Source organism: Gorilla gorilla, chromosome 1, assembly GCF_029281585.2.
Source record: "Gorilla gorilla gorilla isolate KB3781 chromosome 1, NHGRI_mGorGor1-v2.1_pri, whole genome shotgun sequence".
NCBI classification, from domain to species: domain Eukaryota; kingdom Metazoa; phylum Chordata; class Mammalia; order Primates; family Hominidae; genus Gorilla; species Gorilla gorilla.
The window spans coordinates 101,330,352-101,350,217 of NC_073224.2; the positions used below are offsets into that span (position 1 = coordinate 101,330,352).

A 19,866-nucleotide genomic window follows, 5' to 3' on the forward strand; every position below is an offset into this window, starting at 1 on the left:
CACTCCAGCCTGGGCCACAGAGTGAGACCCTGTCTTAAAAAAAATAAAAAAGTACTATGACATTGCTAGCACCCAGTAAGAACCCCTTGGGCTTCTTTCTCATTACTGTCCTTACCATGAGTAACAATTTTTTTTTTTTTTTTTTTTTTTATTGGTCATTCTTGGGTGTTTCTCGCAGAGGGGGATTTGGTAGGGTTACAGGACAATAGTGGAGGGAAGGTCAGCAGATAAGCAAGTGAACAAAGTTCTCTGGTTTCCCTAGGCAGAGGACCCTGCGGCCTTCCGCAGTGTTTGTGTCCCTGGGTACTTGAGATTAGGGAGTGGTGATGGCTCTTAACGAGCATGCTGCCTTCAAGCATCTGTTTAACAAAGCACATCTTGCACCGCCCTTAATCCATTCAACCCTGAGTGGATACAGCACATGTTTCAGAGAGCACAGGGTTGGGGGTAGGGTCACAGATCAACAGGATCCCAAGGCAGAAGAATTTTTTCTTAGTACAGAACAAAATGAAAAGTCTCCCATGTCTACCTCTTTCTACACAGACACGGCAACCATCCGATTTCTCAATCTTTTCCCCACCTTTCCCCCCTTTCCATTCCACAAAACCGCCATTGTCATCATGACCCGTTCTCAATGAGCTGTTGGGTACACCTCCAAGCCGGGGTGGTGGCTGGGCAGAGGGGCTCCTCACTTCCCAGTAGGGGCGGCCGGGCAGAGGTGTCCCTCACCTCCCGGACGGGGTGGCTGGCCGGGCAGGGGGCTGACCCCCCCCACCTCCCTCCTGGTCGGGGCGGCTGGCCGGGCAGAGGGGCTCCTCACTTCCCAGTAGGGGCGGCCGGGCAGAGGCGCCCCTCACCTCCCGGACGGGGCGGCTTGCTTGGCGGGGGGCTGACCCCCCCACCTCCCTCCCGGACGGGGCGGCTGGCCGGGCGGGGGGGGCTCCTCACTTCCCAGTAGGGGCGGCCGGGCAGAGGTGCCCCTCACCTCCCGGACGGGGCGGCTGGCCAGGCGGGGGGTTGACCCCCCCACCTCCCTTCCGGACGGGGTGGCTGGCCGGGCGGTGGGCTGACCCCCCCCCACCTCCCTCCCGGACGGGGCGGCTGGCCGGGCTGAGGGGCTCCTCACTTCCCAGTAGGGGCGGCCGGGCAGAGGCGCCCCTCACCTCCCGGACGGGGCGGCTTGCTTGGCGGGGGGCTGACCCCCCCACCTCCCTCCCGGACGGGGCGGCTGGCCGGGCGGGGGGGGCTCCTCACTTCCCAGTAGGGGCGGCCGGGCAGAGGTGCCCCTCACCTCCCGGACGGGGCGGCTGGCCAGGCGGGGGGTTGACCCCCCCACCTCCCTTCCGGACGGGGTGGCTGGCCGGGCGGGGGGCTGACCCCCCCACCTCCCTCCCGGACAGAGCGGCTGGCCGGGCAGAGGGGCTCCTCACTTCCCAGTAGGGGCGGCCGGGCAGAGGCGCCCCTCACCTCTTGGACCGGGTGGCCGGCCAGGCGGGGGGCCGAACCCCCACCTCCCTCCCGGACAGGGCGGCAGGCTGGGCGGTGGGCTAACCCCCCCACCTCCCTTCCGGACGGGGCGGCTCGCTGGGCGGGGGGCTGGCCCCCCCACCTCCCTCCCGGACGGGGCGGCTGGCCGGGCGGGGGACTGACCCCCCCCCACCTCCCTCCTGGACGGGTTGGCTGGCCGGGCGGGGGGCTGACCCCCCCACCTCCCTCCCGGACGGAGCGGCTGGCCGGGCAGAGGGGCTCCTCACTTCCCAGTAGGGGTGGCCGGGCAGAGGCGCCCCTCACCTCCCGGACAGGGTGGCTGGCCGGGCGGGGGGCTGATCCCTCCACCTCCCTCCCGGACGGGGTGGCTGGCCGGGTGGGGGGCTGACCCCCCCACCTCCCTCCCGGACGAGGTGGCTGCCGGGTGAAGACGCTCCTCACTTCCCAGACGGGGTGGCTGCTGGGTGGAGGGGCTCCTCACTTCTCGGGCGGGGCGGCTGCCGGGCGGAGGGGCTCCTCACTTCTCAGACGGGGCGGTTGCCAGGCAGAGGGTCTCCTCACTTCTCAGACGGGGCGGCCGGGCAGAGACGCTCCTCACATCCCGGACTGGGCGGCAGGGCAGAGGTGCTCCCCACATCTCAGACGATGGGCGGCTGGGCAGAGAGGCTCCTCACTTCCCAGATGTGATGGCGGCCGGGAAGAGGCGCTCCTTGTTTCCTAGATGGGATGGCGGCCGGGCAGAGACGCTCCTCACTTTCCAGACTGGGCAGCCAGGCAGAGGGGCTCCTCACATCCCGGATGATGGGCGGCCAGGCGGAGACGCTCCTCACTTCCCAGACGGGGCGGCAGCCGGGCAGAGGCTGCAATCTCGGCACTTTGGGAGGCCAAGGCAGGCGGCTGGGAGGTGGTTGTAGCGGGCCGAGATCACGCCACTGCACTCCAGCCTGGGCACCATTGAGCACTGAGTTAACCAGACTCTGTCTGCAATCCCGGCACCTCGGGAGGCCGAGGCTGGCAGATCACTCGCGGTTAGGAGCTGGAGACCAGCCCAGCCAACACAGCGAAACCCCGTCTCCACCAAAAAAATACGAAAACCAGTCAGGCGGGGCGGTGCGCGCCTGCAATCGCAGGCACTCGGCAGGCTGAGGCAGGAGAATCAGGCAGGGAGGTTGTAGTGAGCTGAGATGGCAGCAGTACCGTCCAGCTTCGGCTCGGCATCAGAGGGAGACCGTGGAAAGAGGGGAGAGGGAGAGGGAGAGGGAGGAGAGGGAGGAGAGGGAGGAGAGGGAGAGGGAGAGGGAGAGGGAGAGAACAATTTTTTTTATTTTTAATATCATAATAAATTTTTCCTCTTTGTGGTCTTTATATAAATGAAGTCAGAATAGGTACTCTGTTTTTCTGGCTCCATTAATTCAGTGTTGTTCGTGAGGCTTTTTGTTTGTTTGTTTGCTTTTGAGGTGGAGTTTCATCCTTGTTGCCCTGGCTGGAGTGCAATGGCATGATCTCAGCTCACTGCAACCTCCGCCTCCTGGGTTCAAGCGATTATCCTGCCTCAGCCTTCCGAGTAGCTGGGATCACAGGCATGTGCTACCACACCCGGCTAATTTTGTATTTTCAGTTCAGACGGGGTTTCTCCCTGTTGGTCAGGCTGGTCTTGAACTCCTGACTTTGAGTGATCTGCCCGCATCAGCCTCCCAAAGTGCTGGGATTACAGGTGTGAGCCACTGTGCCCAGCCAGAGCTTTTTTTTTCTTCTTTTTTTTAAACTGTAATACATGGTATTGCGTGTAATCATAGTTCACATTTTTAAGGATAAGTTTTAAAATTGGAAGTGTCATTTTCAGGCATAAATATGTTTAAAAATATTTAAAGCAAACTGCTTAATATTTGTTTTTAAAAGTATAAAAGTAATGAATGGGAATTGTTTTTTCATTTTTAATTTTTGTGGATACATAGTGTATTTATGGGATACATGAGATGTTTTGATACAGGCATACAGTGTGTAATAATCACATCATAGAGAATGAGGTATTCATCCCCTCAAGCATTTATCCTTTGTGTTGCACACCATCTAGTTATACTCTTTTAGTTATTTCAAAATGTACAATTAAATGATTATTGACTATAGTCACACTGTTGTGCTATCAACAGTAGGTCTTACTTATTCATTCTTTCTATTTTTTTTTTTTTTATTTTTTGTACCCATTAACCTTCCCCACCTCCCCGGGATTCTTTAATATAATGTGAAGAAAGTGTGTGCGGTTTATTTAATTTTCAGGTTAACATAAGTCTGAGTATATGAGACTGTCAAAGCCAGTTTGCCCTTGGGCAAAATTATAAGGTCCAGTCCAAAAGAAGAGATAGTTCCCTTTATTCTGAGTCAATCAAGTACCACATGTATTGTGTTCATTTAAAGGTGCCACATGTAAAGAGGGATATTTACAAACTTAAAACACTTGCATCAGAAAATGACCAGAAAGAAGTGAAACTGTTGAGTCAGGAAGTTAAATATTTTGGTTGAGTTCAAATGTCTGACAGCCATTGGGAAGAAGAGGAATTAGACTTACTCTGTGATTTTTAGAAAGTGAGACTTGGACCAGTAACTGAAAGTTGCAAAAAAATATATTTCACTTTACTCTTAGGAAGAACTTTTTTTTTTTCAATAGACACATTTCATTATGGGAAATTTAATACAAAAACATAGTGACTAGTTCAAAGTGAAGATACTAGAGTTATATACCTGTCACTAGGATCATCTTTTATATTTCTTGTCTAATATTTGGAAACAGTCATTTCTGCAGGAGCCCTGATTCATTTTAATGGGAAATGGTTTTAGAGACCATGGTCTTGAGGTATTCATTGCTAATGGGTTGTCGATGTTTGTAGGCATTTTAATGGATAGAGAGGTAGATAGACTTCATATATTTTTAATTCTATCTTAAAAGTATAGCCTTTTACTTCTTTGATTTTATAGTTGTACGTTTTTTGCTTCTAACATTTTGGTTCCTAGTGATATTCACATGGTTACCTATTTTATCTGTGTATCTGTTAGTCATCTATCTGTCTAAATTCAAAATTACTATACTCTATGTATTACCAGTAATATGCTCACTGAGGGCAATTTACCACTTTCTTTTGCTGGGCAAGATGGCTTGTGCCTGTTAGCCCAACTACTCAGAAGGCTGAGTGGGGGGAGGATGGCTTAAGCCCAGGCGTTCAAGGCTGCAGTGAGCTATGACTATGCCATTGCACTCCAGCCTGGGTGACAGAGCAAGACCCCATCTCTTAAAAAAAAAATAAAAATAAAAATAAAAAATAGAGAGGTAGAGGTTCTTTGGTATTTGGTTTTGGGTTTTTTTTTTTGAGACGGAATCTCGCTCTTTCGCCCAGGCTGGAGTACAGTGGTGCTATCTTGGCTCAGTGCAACCTCCCCGTCCTAGGTTCAAGTGATTCTCCTGCTTCAGCCTGCTGAGTAGCTGGGACTACAGGCATGCGCCACCATGCCCAGCTAATTTTTGTATTTTTACTAGAGATGGGGTTTCACCATGTTAGACTGCTCTCAAACTCCTGACCTCAGGTGATCCACCCGTCTTGGCCTCACAAAGTGCTGGGATTACAGGCATGAGCCACTGCACCCGGTGGTTGGTTGGTTTTTTTTTTTGTTTGTTTGTTTGTTTGTTTTGAGACACAGCATCACTCTGTCACCTAGGCTAAAGTGCAGTGGTACGATCTTGGCTCACTGCAACCTCCCCCTCCCAGGTTCAAGCAATTCTCATACCTTACCCTCCCAAGTAGCTGGGATTACAGGCGCCCGCCACCACGTCCGGCTGATATTTGTAGTTTTAGTAGAGATGGGGTTTCACCATGTTGGCCAGGCTGGTCTCAAACTCCTGACCTCAGGTGATCTTCCCACCTCGGCCTCCAAAAGTGGTGGGATTACAGGCATGAGCCACTGCGCCTGGCTGGCTTGCTTGCTTGTTTGTTTTTTGTGTAATGTTTTGAGATTTAGGATGTAGATTCTCAATATTGTGTTTTATAGTAATTCAAAATAATTACTTTTCATATACTTATATAATTTTCTATATATTGAATAGATGAATTTCTTTTTTGTTTGTTTGTTTTTGAGACAGAGTCTTGCTCTTTCGCCCAGGCTAGAGTGCAGTGGCGCAATCTCAGCTCACTGCAACCTCTGCCTCCCAGGTTCAAGCGATTCTCCTGCCTCAGCCTCCCGAGTAGCTGAGATAACAGGCACGTGCCACCAGCCCCAGCTAATTTTTGTATTTTTAGTAGATATGGGGTTTCACCATGTTGGCCAAGCTGGTCTCGAACTCCTGACCTCAGGCGATCTGCCCACCTCAGCCTCCCAAAGTGCTGGGATTACAGGCGTGAGCCACCATGCCCAGCCTATTGCTTTTAATATTTGGAGATCTGGGATGCTTTCCTTTATTATATATAACTTTGTTTCCTAACTATGTAAAACACTTCCAAACTAAAAACCATAAAGTTAGATGCATAGAGGTCTAGTTTCTAGCCCTGTTTACTTTCCCATAAGTCACTATTTTCGCTAATCTTTGGTTCATTCCATTTTAAAATATAATCGATAGGCATATATATATTCATATTCTTCGTCCCCATTTTCTTATACAGAAGGTATATTATATGTATAAGGCATAGCATAGCATAGCATATTATAACCATTGTTCTCAACCTTGCTTTTTTTCATTTAATAATATATCCTGGAAATCACTCCATAGCACTATATTGATATCTCTTCCTACTCCTCCTACTTTTGTTTTTGTTGACAATTTCTCAATATTCCATTGTACAGATGTACCTTACTTTATTCAGCCAGTTTCCTGTAGATAATTGTTTGGATTTTTTTAGGGTTTTTTTTTTATATTAAAATAGTGGTGCATTTTGGATCCTTGTGCAGACATTATATTTTTAAGAGTGTATCTTGGGTAGACCCTCAGAGTAGGATTTCTGGGTCAAAGGATGTAGTTAAATGCATATGGAATTTTTGTAGTTTATAACTAGATTGTAGCATTTTCCATGCAGTACATTTTCATACGTGCTTGAATTTGGTTTTATGTTTTCTATCCTGTTTCATTGGTTTGTTTGTCTTTTCATTTGTCACTTCTATACTGTTTCAATGATTGGGGCTTTGAAAAATGATATTTGGTATGATTATTCCCTGGCTTTTCTACATTTTAGGTTTTTCTAGCTATTCTTGCATATCTATTTTCCCCATTGAACATCATAATCAATTTTTCTAAATGCCAAAGAAATCTGTTGGTATTTTTATTGAGATTGCATTAAATTTATAAATTTGCTTAGGGAAAATTGTCGTCTTTATGTCTTCCTATCCACAAACACAGTATAACTTTACATTTGTTCAGTTCTGAGTATTTTATATTTAGGAAGAACTCTTTAGTGGTTATCCAAAAGTAAAACAGACTATTGTGTGAAGTAGTGAATTCATTTCTAGAGTATATAGTGAGGATTCATGAATTAGCATTTTACGGTAAATGACTTAAATGTTACTTCCCATTCTAAGATTTTATATAAAAACACATTCTGATGAAAATATGAATTTTTAAATTGTCTTTCCTATTCCACATTAAGAGAGAGCTCTATTGCTCACTCAAGACCATAATTGAGAATGAGTTATAAAAGAGTAGAAGTAGGTTAGGGATTGTCTTCTATAGGTTTAGAATCATTTAAGTCAATGAAGGAGGTAGGCAGTAAACTATTATTTTAGATGACGACCATAGGATACTGTAACTAAAAATAATTTTCTTTTCAAAAATGGTACCTTCATATGCTTCATTTATATTTACCCAGTCAAAAGTAAGATGAAAGTAGACTATTGATTTGCCATTTAAAAAATGTCAAAAATATCAGGGATATTTCTAAAGACCCTCTAATATATAGTTTTATCGTGTTGAAAGTCAACAAAGATAATATACCATGATAGCTTCTCGTATAGCAGCAGATGAGCTAACATACTGTGACATTAGTATAATATTAGGTTTTTTAAAAACCTCTGTTGCCTATTGTATATCTGATATGTGATCCATTAGTTTGTTGGATTGTTAAGCTAAGCTAAAGTGGTATAAGGTTTACTCCCTCTTTAACTTTTTTCTTGTTCAAATTTTAGGACCCTTCAAAGTTGTACAAGAAAGCAGATGATGTTGCAGCCATTGAATGCCAGTCTGAAGAAGTCATCCATCTTCATTCACAGGGAGAAAACAATCCTTTGTCTAAGAAGCTGTCTCCAGTACATTCAGAAATGGCAGATTATATTAATGCAACACCGTCTACTCTTCTTGGTAGCCGGGATCCTGATTTAAAGGACAGAGCATTACTTAATGGAGGAACTAGTGTAACAGAAAAGTTGGCACAGCTGATTGCTACCTGTCCTCCTTCCAAGTCTTCCAAGACAAAACCGAAGAAGTTAGGAACTGGCACTACAGCAGCATTGGTTAGCAAGGATTTGATCAGGAAAGCAGGTGTTGGCTCTGTAGCTGGAATAATACATAAGGACTTAATAAAAAAGCCAACCATCAGCACAGCAGTTGGATTGGTAACTAAAGATCCTGGGAAAAAGCCAGTGTTTAATGCAGCAGTAGGATTGGTCAATAAGGACTCTGTGAAAAAACTGGGAACTGGCACTACAGCGGTATTCATTAATAAAAACTTAGGCAAAAAGCCAGGAACTATCACTACAGTAGGACTGCTAAGCAAAGATTCAGGAAAGAAGCTAGGAATTGGTATTGTTCCAGGTTTAGTGCATAAAGAGTCTGGCAAGAAGTTAGGACTTGGCACTGTGGTTGGACTGGTTAATAAAGATTTGGGAAAGAAATTGGGTTCTACTGTTGGCCTAGTGGCCAAGGACTGTGCAAAGAAGATTGTAGCAAGTTCAGCAATGGGATTGGTTAATAAGGACATTGGAAAGAAACTAGTGAGTTGTCCTTTGGCAGGTCTGATCAGTAAAGATGCCATAAACCTTAAAGCCGAAGCACTGCTCCCCACTCAGGAACCACTTAAGGCTTCTTGTAGTACAAACATCAATAATCAGGAAAGTCAGGAACTTTCTGAATCCCTGAAAGATAGTGCCACCAGCAAAACTTTTGAAAAGAATGTTGTACGGCAGAATAAAGAAAGCATATTGGAAAAGTTCTCAGTACGAAAAGAAATCATTAATTTGGAGAAAGAAATGTTTAATGAAGGAACATGCATTCAGCAAGACAGTTTCTCATCCAGTGAAAAGGGATCTTATGAAACCTCAAAGCATGAAAAGCAGCCTCCTGTATATTGCACTTCTCCGGACTTTAAAATGGGAGGTGCTTCTGATGTATCTACGGCTAAATCCCCATTCAGTGCAGTAGGAGAAAGCAATCTCCCTTCCCCATCACCTACTGTATCTGTTAATCCTTTAACCAGAAGTCCCCCTGAAACTTCTTCACAGTTGGCTCCTAATCCATTACTTTTAAGTTCTACTACAGAACTAATCGAAGAAATTTCTGAGTCTGTTGGAAAGAACCAGTTTACTTCTGAAAGTACCCACTTGAACGTTGGTCATAGGTCAGTGGGTCATAGTATAAGTATTGAATGTAAAGGGATTGATAAAGAGGTAAATGATTCAAAAACTACCCATATAGAGATTCCAAGAATAAGCTCTTCCCTTGGAAAAAAGCCAAGTTTGACTTCTGAATCCAGCATTCATACTATTACTCCTTCAGTTGTTAACTTCACTAGTTTATTTAGTAATAAGCCTTTTTTAAAACTGGGTGCAGTATCTGCATCAGACAAACACTGCCAAGTTGCTGAAAGCCTAAGTAGTAGTTTGCAGTCCAAACCATTAAAAAAAAGAAAAGGAAGAAAACCTCGGTGGACTAAAGTGGTGGCAAGAAGCACATGCCGGTCTCCAAAAGGGCTAGAATTAGAAAGATCAGAGCTTTTTAAAAACGTTTCATGTAGCTCACTATCAAATAGTAATTCTGAGCCAGCCAAGTTTATGAAAAACATTGGACCCCCTTCATTTGTAGATCATGACTTCCTTAAACGCCGATTGCCAAAGTTGAGCAAATCCACAGCTCCATCTCTTGCTCTCTTAGCTGATAGTGAAAAACCATCTCATAAGTCTTTTGCTACTCACAAACTATCCTCCAGTATGTGTGTCTCTAGTGACCTTTTGTCTGATATTTATAAGCCCAAAAGAGGAAGGCCTAAATCTAAGGAGATGCCTCAACTGGAAGGGCCACCTAAAAGGACTTTAAAAATCCCTGCTTCTAAAGTGTTTTCTTTACAGTCTAAGGAAGAACAAGAACCCCCAATTTTACAGCCAGAAATTGAAATCCCTTCCTTCAAACAAGGTCTGTCTGTGTCTCCTTTTCCAAAAAAGAGAGGCAGGCCTAAGAGGCAAATGAGGTCACCAGTCAAGATGAAGCCACCTGTACTGTCAGTGGCTCCATTTGTTGCCACTGAAAGTCCAAGCAAGCTAGAATCTGAAAGTGACAACCATAGAAGTAGCAGTGATTTCTTTGAGAGCGAGGATCAACTTCAGGATCCAGATGACCTAGATGACAGTCATAGGCCAAGTGTCTGTAGTATGAGTGACCTTGAGATGGAACCAGATAAAAAAATTACCAAGAGAAACAATGGACAATTAATGAAAACAATTATCCGCAAAATAAATAAAATGAAGACTTTAAAGAGAAAGAAACTGTTGAATCAGATTCTTTCAAGTTCTGTAGAATCAAGTAATAAAGGGAAAGTGCAATCCAAACTCCATAATACGGTATCAAGTCTTGCTGCCACATTTGGCTCTAAATTGGGCCAACAGATAAATGTCAGCAAGAAAGGAACCATTTATATAGGAAAGAGAAGAGGTCGCAAACCAAAAACTGTCTTAAATGGTATTCTTTCTGGTAGTCCTACTAGCCTTGCTGTTCTTGAGCAAACAGCTCAACAGGCAGCTGGGTCAGCATTAGGACAGATTCTTCCCCCATTACTGCCTTCATCTGCTAGTAGTTCTGAGATTCTTCCATCACCTATTTGCTCTCAGTCTTCTGGGACTAGTGGAGGTCAGAGCCCTGTAAGTAGTGATGCAGGTTTTGTTGAACCCAGTTCAGTGCCATATTTGCATTTACACTCCAGACAGGGCAGTATGATTCAGACTCTTGCAATGAAGAAGGCCTCAAAGGGGAGGAGGCGGTTATCTCCTCCTACTTTGTTGCCAAATTCTCCTTCACACTTGAGTGAACTCACATCTCTAAAAGAAGCTACTCCTTCCCCAATCAGTGAGTCTCATAGTGATGAGACCATTCCCAGTGATAGTGGAATTGGAACAGATAATAACAGCACATCAGACAGGGCAGAGAAATTTTGTGGGCAAAAAAAGAGGAGGCATTCTTTTGAGCATGTTTCTCTGATTCCCCCTGAAACCTCTACAGTGCTAAGCAGTCTTAAAGAAAAACATAAACACAAATGTAAGCGCAGGAATCATGATTACCTCAGCTATGACAAGATGAAAAGGCAGAAACGAAAACGGAAAAAGAAATATCCCCAGCTTCGAAATAGACAGGATCCAGACTTTATTGCAGAGCTGGAGGAACTAATAAGTCGCCTAAGTGAAATTCGGATCACTCATCGAAGTCATCATTTTATCCCCCGAGATCTTCTGCCAACTATCTTTCGAATCAACTTTAATAGTTTCTATACACATCCTTCTTTCCCCTTAGACCCTTTGCACTACATTCGAAAACCTGACTTAAAAAAGAAAAGAGGGAGACCCCCTAAGATGAGGGAGGCAATGGCTGAAATGCCTTTTATGCACAGCCTTAGTTTTCCTCTTTCTAGTACTGGATTCTATCCATCTTATGGTATGCCTTACTCTCCTTCACCCCTTACAGCTGCTCCCATAGGATTAGGTTACTATGGAAGGTATCCTCCCACTCTTTATCCACCTCCTCCATCTCCTTCTTTCACCACGCCACTTCCACCTCCTTCCTATATGCATGCTGGTCATTTACTTCTCAATCCTGCCAAATACCATAAGAAAAAGCATAAGCTACTTCGACAGGAGGCCTTTCTTACAACCAGCAGGACTCCCCTCCTTTCCATGAGTACCTACCCCGGTGTTCCTCCTGAGATGGCCTATGGTTGGATGGTTGAGCACAAACACAGGCACCGTCACAAACACAGAGAACACCGTTCTTCTGAACAACCCCAGGTTTCTATGGACACTGGCTCTTCCCGATCTGTCCTGGAATCTTTGAAGCGCTATAGATTTGGAAAGGATGCTGTTGGAGAGCGATATAAGCATAAGGAAAAGCACCGTTGTCACATGTCCTGCCCTCATCTCTCTCCTTCAAAAAGCTTAATAAACAGAGAGGAACAGTGGGTCCACCGAGAGCCTTCAGAATCTAGTCCATTGGCCTTGGGATTGCAGACACCTTTACAGATTGACTGTTCAGAAAGTTCTCCAAGCTTATCCCTTGGAGGATTCACTCCCAACTCTGAGCCAGCCAGCAGTGATGAACATACAAACCTTTTCACAAGTGCAATAGGCAGCTGCAGAGTTTCAAACCCTAACTCCAGTGGCCGGAAGAAATTAACTGACAGCCCTGGACTCTTTTCTGCACAGGACACTTCACTAAATCGGCTTCACAGAAAGGAGTCACTGCCTTCTAACGAAAGGGCAGTACAGACTTTGGCAGGTAAGAGGGTTATTTTGTTACCTGTTATTTGTTAAAGAAATAGGTTATTTTCCACAGGTGCCTGATAAATGTAGATGAACTTTATATATATATATCTTTTTTTGTTTTTTAATAAGTGTATTTTGAAATCTCAGTATTCCTTTTCCTTAAGATTTAAGAAGTAAGGAATGTCTATATTATTTTTTTGTTTTGAGAAGAGCTATTATTGTCAAAAAGAAAAAAAGAAAGAAATATATATAACTTTTGGAAACCAGGAAAAATCATTCATCTTTTTTATGTAGACAGGTTATTACACAATTTTTATAAAGACAAATGGCTCATAGATCTGTTAGTAGTATGCAGGATCTCCCACCACCCCCTGCCCCCACCACCCCAAGAGGTAAAAGGTAATGCTGGAAGGATTTTTAATGTATATTAGTCCAGTAGTTATAAATGCATCTTTGTTACAGGAAGAATATGTTATTAGTACTCTATGTCTCATAATAAAAATTCAAACATTGGACATTTTCAGCATTGTAAAATTTAACTGAATATTCATTCAGACAGACTTCATTTTGCAGCGTACCTTTTGATGTCTTCATAAAAGCTGCTTCAATTAGAAAAAAAAGAAATCTGAAAAATGCATTTGTACATCTAGAAAGAATTGTACATCTTTTTCTCTCTTAATTGTATACCTTTTAAGAATTGAGAAGATAGAAAACAAAGAGTAAGCATTTGCCACTCGAATAAAAGATTAGAAGTTCTTTGTGAGAGATCTTAAGCCTAAGAGTTTGTAAAATAACTCTAGGAAGTCCATAAACCCTCTGATGTTGTAAGTAAAATTACGGGTATATATGTTTGTGCATCTTTTTTAGTGATAATCTAGAAAAATTTCATCAGATTTTCCAAGTAAATTCTCTAAACCTCAGTATATTCTCTAAACCTCCTATATAATGGGATTTGTAGGGGTACTGTGAAAAGTAATCACATAGTAAGCATGCAAATATTAGTTATTATTATTATTCCCCTAAAAGATTAAAAACTTGTGCATTAGGCCAGGCGCGGTGGCTCACACCTATAATCCCAGTGCTTTGGGAGGCCGAGGTGGGCGGATCATGAGGTCAAGAGATTGAGACCATCCTGGTTAACACGATGAAACCCCATCTCTACTTAAAATACAAAAAAAATTAGCCAGGCATGGTGGCAGGCGCTTATAGTCCCAGCTACTTGGGAGGCTGAGGCAGGAGAATGGCGTGAACTCTGGAGGTGGAGCTTGCAGTGAGCCGAGATAGCACCACTGCACTTCAGCCTGGGCAACAGAGCGAGACTCCATCTTAAAGAAAAAAACAAAAAACAAAAAAAGACTTGTGTATTAGGGAAAAGATAAACCCCTCGAATACAAAGAGTTTTTGTTCCTGATTTTCATTATTCATGAACTTTTGAAAAATTGAAACTTAGTGGAGAGTCTGAGTGTTCCTTAGCTTTTAACAGTGTTTATTTATTTATTCATTTTTTTATTTTGAGACAGAGTCTTGCTCTGTTGCCCAGGCTGGAGTGCAATGGTGCAATCTCAGCTCACTGCAACCGCCGCCTCCCGGGTTCAAGCGATTCTTCTGCCTCAGCCTCCCGAGTAGCTGGGACTACAGGTGCATGCCACCACACCCGGCTAGTTTTTTATATTTCTAGTAGAGGCAGGGTTTCACTGTGTTAGCCAGGATGGTCTCGAACTCCTGACCTCGTGATCCGCCCACCTTGGCCTCCCAAAGTGCTGGGATTACAGGCTTGAGCCACTGCACCCGGCCAGCTTTTAACAACGTAAAGAGAGAAAAAGTCTTATGCTTAGGTCCATTCAACAAATAGTTTATTTAATCAGTAATAGTTACTGAATATCAGGTATTTACCAGGCATTCTACTTTGCGGGCCCTTGTTATATAATAGAGAATGAGGCACACAGGTTCATTGAGTCATGGAGATTATAGTAGAGGAGGTAGATAATAAACAAAAAATCACATTACGTGTTGTTAAAATTGTGATAAGGACTGTAAAAGGGAGAGAGTACAGCATGAAATGGGGAGCCTAACCCAGAGAAGTCTTTCCTGAGAAAGTGATCCTAAACTGAGACCTGGCAGATGTGCAGCATTTAACTGGATAAACAGACTCATTATTCATTCATTTACTGGTTCATTTATTGAATTCCTGAAACATACAGGACTATTCTAGTCACTGGCATATAAAATAGTAAATGCCTGATATCTGACCTCATAATTTTCAGCTTAGTGAAGGAAGACAAACCATAGAGTGATAAGCAAATAAATAATGGCTTAATTGAGAAAAATGCTATAAAGTTAATACCATGGAGTGTTATGATACAGATTAAAGGGCTGGCAGAAGGGGATCTAATTAGATAGTTACTAGTTATGGCTGAGGATAAAAAGTTGAGACTTAAAGGATGAGAAGCCACAGTGAAGTCCAGGCGTGGTGGCTCACGCCTGTAATCTCAGAACTTTGGGAGGCTGAGGTGGCCAGATCACTTGAGGTCAGGAGTTTGAGGCCAGCTGGCCAACATGGTGAAACCCCATCTCTACTAAAAATACAAAAATCAGCTGGGCATGGTGGCACGTGCCTATAGTCCCAGCTACTTGGGAGGCTGAGGCAGGAGAATCGCTTGAACCCAGGAGGCGGAGATTGCAGTGAGCCCAGATCACGCCAGTGCAACAGAGTGAGACTGTATCTCAAAAAAAATAAAATAAAAAAAAAAGCCACAGTGAAGAACATGTTTTAAGATTCTCAGTTGGGAAGGAGTTTAGATATTGGATAAACTGAAAAAAGCTTCATCGTGGTGAAAGAGGAAATACAGAGAGAGTAGTGAGAAATGTGGCAAAAGAAGAGACCAAACAATGTGTTAAGAATTTTGGATTTTATATTAAGAACAAAAGACAAAGGAGTGTTGATTTTAGGTTTGCATTTTTAAATGATGATTTTGCCTTCTGCATGAACACTGGATGGAGAGGATAAAAATAATTTGAAGGAAACTGGTTAATAGGCAATTGCAGTAGTCTAGATAACATGATGGTGCTTAGATTAGGTTAGTGGCAGGCTTATGTCTGAACATATGGGAGATTGGAGATAACATGCACTAAGAGAGAGAAGACTATAGGAGGAGCAGATTTAGAGGAGAACACAGTTTTTTTTTTTCTTTTCTTTTTGAGACAGGCTCTCACTCTGTTGCCCAGGCTGGAGTGCAGTGGCACGATCTTGGCTCACTGCAACCTGTTTCCTGGGCTCAAGCCATTTTCCAGCCTCAGCCTCCTGAGTAGCTGGGACTACAGGTGCAAGCCACCAATGCCAGGCTAATTTCTTTGTATTTTTGTAGAGATGGGGTTTCGCCATTCTGCCCAGGCTGATCTTGAACTCCTGGGCTCAAAGGGACCCTCCTACCTTGCCCTCCCAAAGTGCTGGGATTATAGGCCTGAGTCACCACTCTGAGCCACTTTTTAATACATACAGTTTGAAGTGTCTGAACATTGAAGCGGAGGATTTGAGAAGGTCGTTGGATATCTAGTTCTCAGGCTTAGTAGAGAAGCTTGACCTGGAGATAAGAGCATTTCCTCTGAGTATTTGAAAAATTGTGTTAGGCAATATCATTCACTAAAAAGGGCTTCTGGGTGAAATAAAAGTTAGGAACAGACTCTCAAAAACCTGTGCAACTTTATAAGCAGAGCACCAAGAAAAGTAATAATTTTCAAAAACAGCAGTTAAAAAGACATACTAGACCAGGCACGATGGCTCATGCCTGTAATCCCAGCACTTTGGGAGACCGAGGCAGGCAGATCACCTGAGGTCAGGAGTTCGAAACCAGCCTGGCCAACATGGCAAAACCTGTCTCTACTAAAATAAAAAAATTAGCCAGCAGTGCTGGTATGCGCCTGTAGTCTCAGCTACTCGGGAGGCTGAGGCAGGAGAATCCCTTGAACCTGGAAGATAGAGGTTGCAGTGAGCCGAAATTGTGCCACTGTACTCCAGCCTGGATGACAGTGTGAGAGTCTGTCTCAAAAAAAAAAAAAAAAAAAAAAAAAAAAAAATATATATATATATATATATAGTTAAGACTAAATGTCTTAATAAATAAAAAGAGGCTGGGAATGGTGGCTAATGCCTGTAATCTCAACACTTTGAGAGGTGAGGTTGAAGTATCACTTGAGCCTAGGAGTTGAAGACCAGCCTGGGCAACATAGGAGCCTCCCATCTCTACAGAAAAATGTTTTTTAAATTAGCTGGGCATGATGGCATGCACCTGTAGTCCTGGCTACTCAGGAGGCTGTGGCAAGATGATCACTTAAGCCCGGGAGTTCAAGGCTGCTACTGTAAGCTGTGATCGTGCCACTTCACTCCAGCCTGGGCTGGCAGAGTGATACTCTGTCTCAAAAAAAAAAAAAAAAAAAAAAAAAAGAAATACTACAATAAATATAGGCATTAACCTTCCAGGAAAAGATGAAGGTCGCTTGTAGGGATATAAAGAAGGGTTGAAGCTGCTCAACTGTAGGCACAGAAGGATGTCATTGGTAGATAAATGTAGCAATGCCAGACATAGCTGGTTCTAGTGTATTGTACCTGTTTGTTTCTTTTGTACAAACATTGAGAGAAGCCACACAATAAAAACACTTGCAGAAAAGTCTGTTGCCAGTAGGAGCCAAGAGGAAGAATGTGGATGAATGTACATTTTGAACAGAACTACATTGCTTATGGCTTTCTTCATTTAGTTTGTGTTGGTGTACTCCTTCGTTCAGCTGCTAGTTTTGTCCTGCAAAATATTTATGTGCTTTAAAAGTCATGTATTAACCAATACAACTTCCATATTCTGGTATCATTCTTGTATTTATCAATGATACAAGAGCTATTTAACTATATAGAAACACATACAATAACAAAACATAGTGTATACCTTTATGAATTTTTATATGTATAATCATGAGAGTAATGATATTTTCCTTGGGAGAGAATAGGGAGTGAAAAACAAACAGCCTTGGGTAGCTCTGAGGAACTGCAGTATTTAAAGTAGTGCTTAAAAAACTGTCAGCTTTTGGCCCACATGTGATTCTTTGTGATGATCTCTACACTTTTTAAAAAATTGCTCATATTAAAAAATGTAGCAATTTTACATAAAAATGTGGAATTCTGCTTCTCAGAAAAATCAGAACATCTGGCAACAATTAGTCCACATTTCGTGGATAATAGTGACGGCTGGGGCTCAGTATTGGCAGGCCCCTTTTCATTGCTGCTTGTATTCTTTTGTTCGCCACAGTCCTCACTGTTTTCTGTTGTGTGTTGTATCTGGCCCTCTTCAGCTATTTAAAGAGGGAACTTTTGGATTTGAGATCCCTAATTTCAGAGTCATGAGAAGGAGATTATAAAGGATGAGTAAATTGAGGTGAAGGTGATATGAGATGACAGGTTAGGATGTTGAATGTATCATCTACATGGACATTGAAATTACCCAAGAGGACAGTTACAGAAGTTGGGGTGAAAATGGTGGATGTGAACCTGGTTTCAGGGTCCTTGGGGAATGAGAAAGATAGCAGGGAAGTTTATGCAAAAGTACCTGTGTTAAGTACGAATTTGTCTTTTTAAAAATTTCCTTCTTTATTTAATTATTTGAGATGGAGTCTCTCTCTGTCATCCAGGCTAGGGTTCAGTGGCGTAATCTAGGCTCACTGCAAAACCCGCCTCCTAGGTTCAAGCTGTTCTCCTGCCTCAGCCTCCAAGTAGCTGGGATTGCAGAAGTGCACCACCACATTTGGCTAATTTTTGAATTTTTTGTAGAGTCGGGGTTTCACTGTATTGGACAGGCTAGTTTCAAACTCCTGACAAGAGAACCACCTGTCTCAGCCTTCCAGAGTACTGGGATTACAGGTGTGAGCCACTGCACTTGGCTTTTTTTCTTCTTTATAAAATAACATACAGAAACCACTAAGACCTCTCTGAAGTCACAGCTCTGACTAGTTCTCTATCACCAATTGGATGTTGTACAATTTAGTTCAATTCTGAATACAAATTACCTGAAGCTAGTGAAAACCTCAAGTTAAGAGCAAAGTTCATCATGAGACTGCAGATGCCAGTCACAAATTTTGGTGTTCCTGAGACATCCATACTTCTGCCTGGCCTGCTAAAAATTTGCAACTTCCTGCAACCCCCTCAATTTTGGTAACTTGTTAAAAGGACTCACAGAACTTGTGAAAGCACTATAGTATGATTTCAGTTTTGTTACAAAGGATGCAGATCAAGAACAACTAGTTGAAGAGATACATAGAGCAGTGTTTGGTGCAAGAAGGGTCCACAGACCTCCATGCCCTTCCCCTTGTGGAATCCGGGCACATTGCCCTCCCAGCACATCACTATATTCACCAACCTGGAAGCTCCAGTGAACCTCAGTGTCTAGAGTTTTTATTGGGGCTCTGTTAGGTAGGCCGGATTGATTAGATCATTGGCCATGTTTTTTAACTCAATTTTCAGTTCTCCACTCCCTTGAGGTTGGGGTGACCCAAAGTTTCAGATTTTTAATTATGTGATTTGGTCTTTCTGGTCACCGGCCCCCATCTTGAAGTTACCTCAGGCTTTCATCTCACTGTCATAACAGAGACATTCCTATCACTTGGGTAATTACAAGGGTTTTTGAAACTCTGTGCCAGGAACCAGGGACAAAGACCAGCTATATTCTTTATTTGATCATAAGTCTAAATTCTTTTGTTAATTGTTCTCTATCTTGGAATCTCTCCATCTTCACAATTACTGTTGATAAGTACATGGAGATGTGACTTGATTTTCTAATAGAAACTTAATATACTTTTTTCAGGTAGATGTGAAAATAGGTTTAGCTGTCTTAACAAAAACCAGTCGAGGAAAAATTTTTAGTTAAGCAGAATACTAAATAAAAATATTAATTCAGGCTCAGATATCTTTTGTTTTGATCCCTTTGAAAGTCAGAACTGGTTTTGTTTAGGAGTATTTTATGTATTTGATTTTTATTCTTAACTATTCCCTTATGATGGTAGCTGTTCTTTCAGCAAACAGTTATTTTGTGCCTATTGTGTGCCAGGAGAAGGAACATGCTGTAATTCCAGCACTTTGGGAGGCCGAGGTGGGTGGGCCACTTGAGGTCAGGAGTTCAAGATCAGCCTGGCCAACATGGTAAAACCCTGCCTCTACTAAAAATACAAAAATTAGCCAGGCATGGTGGCACATGCCTGTAGTCCCAGCTACTCGGGAGGCTGAGGCACAAGAATCACTTGAACCCAGGAGGTGGAGATTGTAGTGAGCCGAGATTGCACCATTGCACTCCGGCCTGGGCAACAGAGCGAGACTCTGTCTCAGAAAAAAAAAAAAAAAAGGTAATTTCTGCTTTAAAGTTGATTTATAGTTTAGACATGTATACAAATAGTTATTGACAGTTTTTTTTGTTGTTTTTTTTGTTTGTTTTTTGTTTTTTGAGACAGATTCGCTCTGTTGGCCAGGCTGGAGTGCAGTGGCACAATCTCGGCTTACTGCAACCTCCGCCTCCCAGGCTCAAGCAATTCTGCCTCAGCCTCCTGAGTAGCTGGGATTACAGGTGTGAGCCACCATGCCCAGCTAATTTTTGTATTTTTAGTAGAGACGGAGTTTCACCATGTTGGCCAGGCTGG

At 43.3% G+C, this 19,866-nt stretch overlaps 1 protein-coding gene across 5 annotated transcripts in view; it reads left to right on the forward strand.

Moving 5' to 3' along the window:
• Window positions 1-19,866, forward strand: part of ASH1L (ASH1 like histone lysine methyltransferase) — a 230,256-nt gene that overhangs the window by 76,073 nt on the left and 134,317 nt on the right. For all 5 annotated transcript variants that reach the window (XM_063694310.1, XM_063694311.1, XM_063694317.1 and 2 more), the window contains exon 3: window positions 7,648-12,211. In XM_063694310.1, coding sequence (XP_063550380.1) covers window positions 7,648-12,211 — 4,564 coding nt within the window. The remainder of the gene's footprint in view (window positions 1-7,647; window positions 12,212-19,866) is intronic.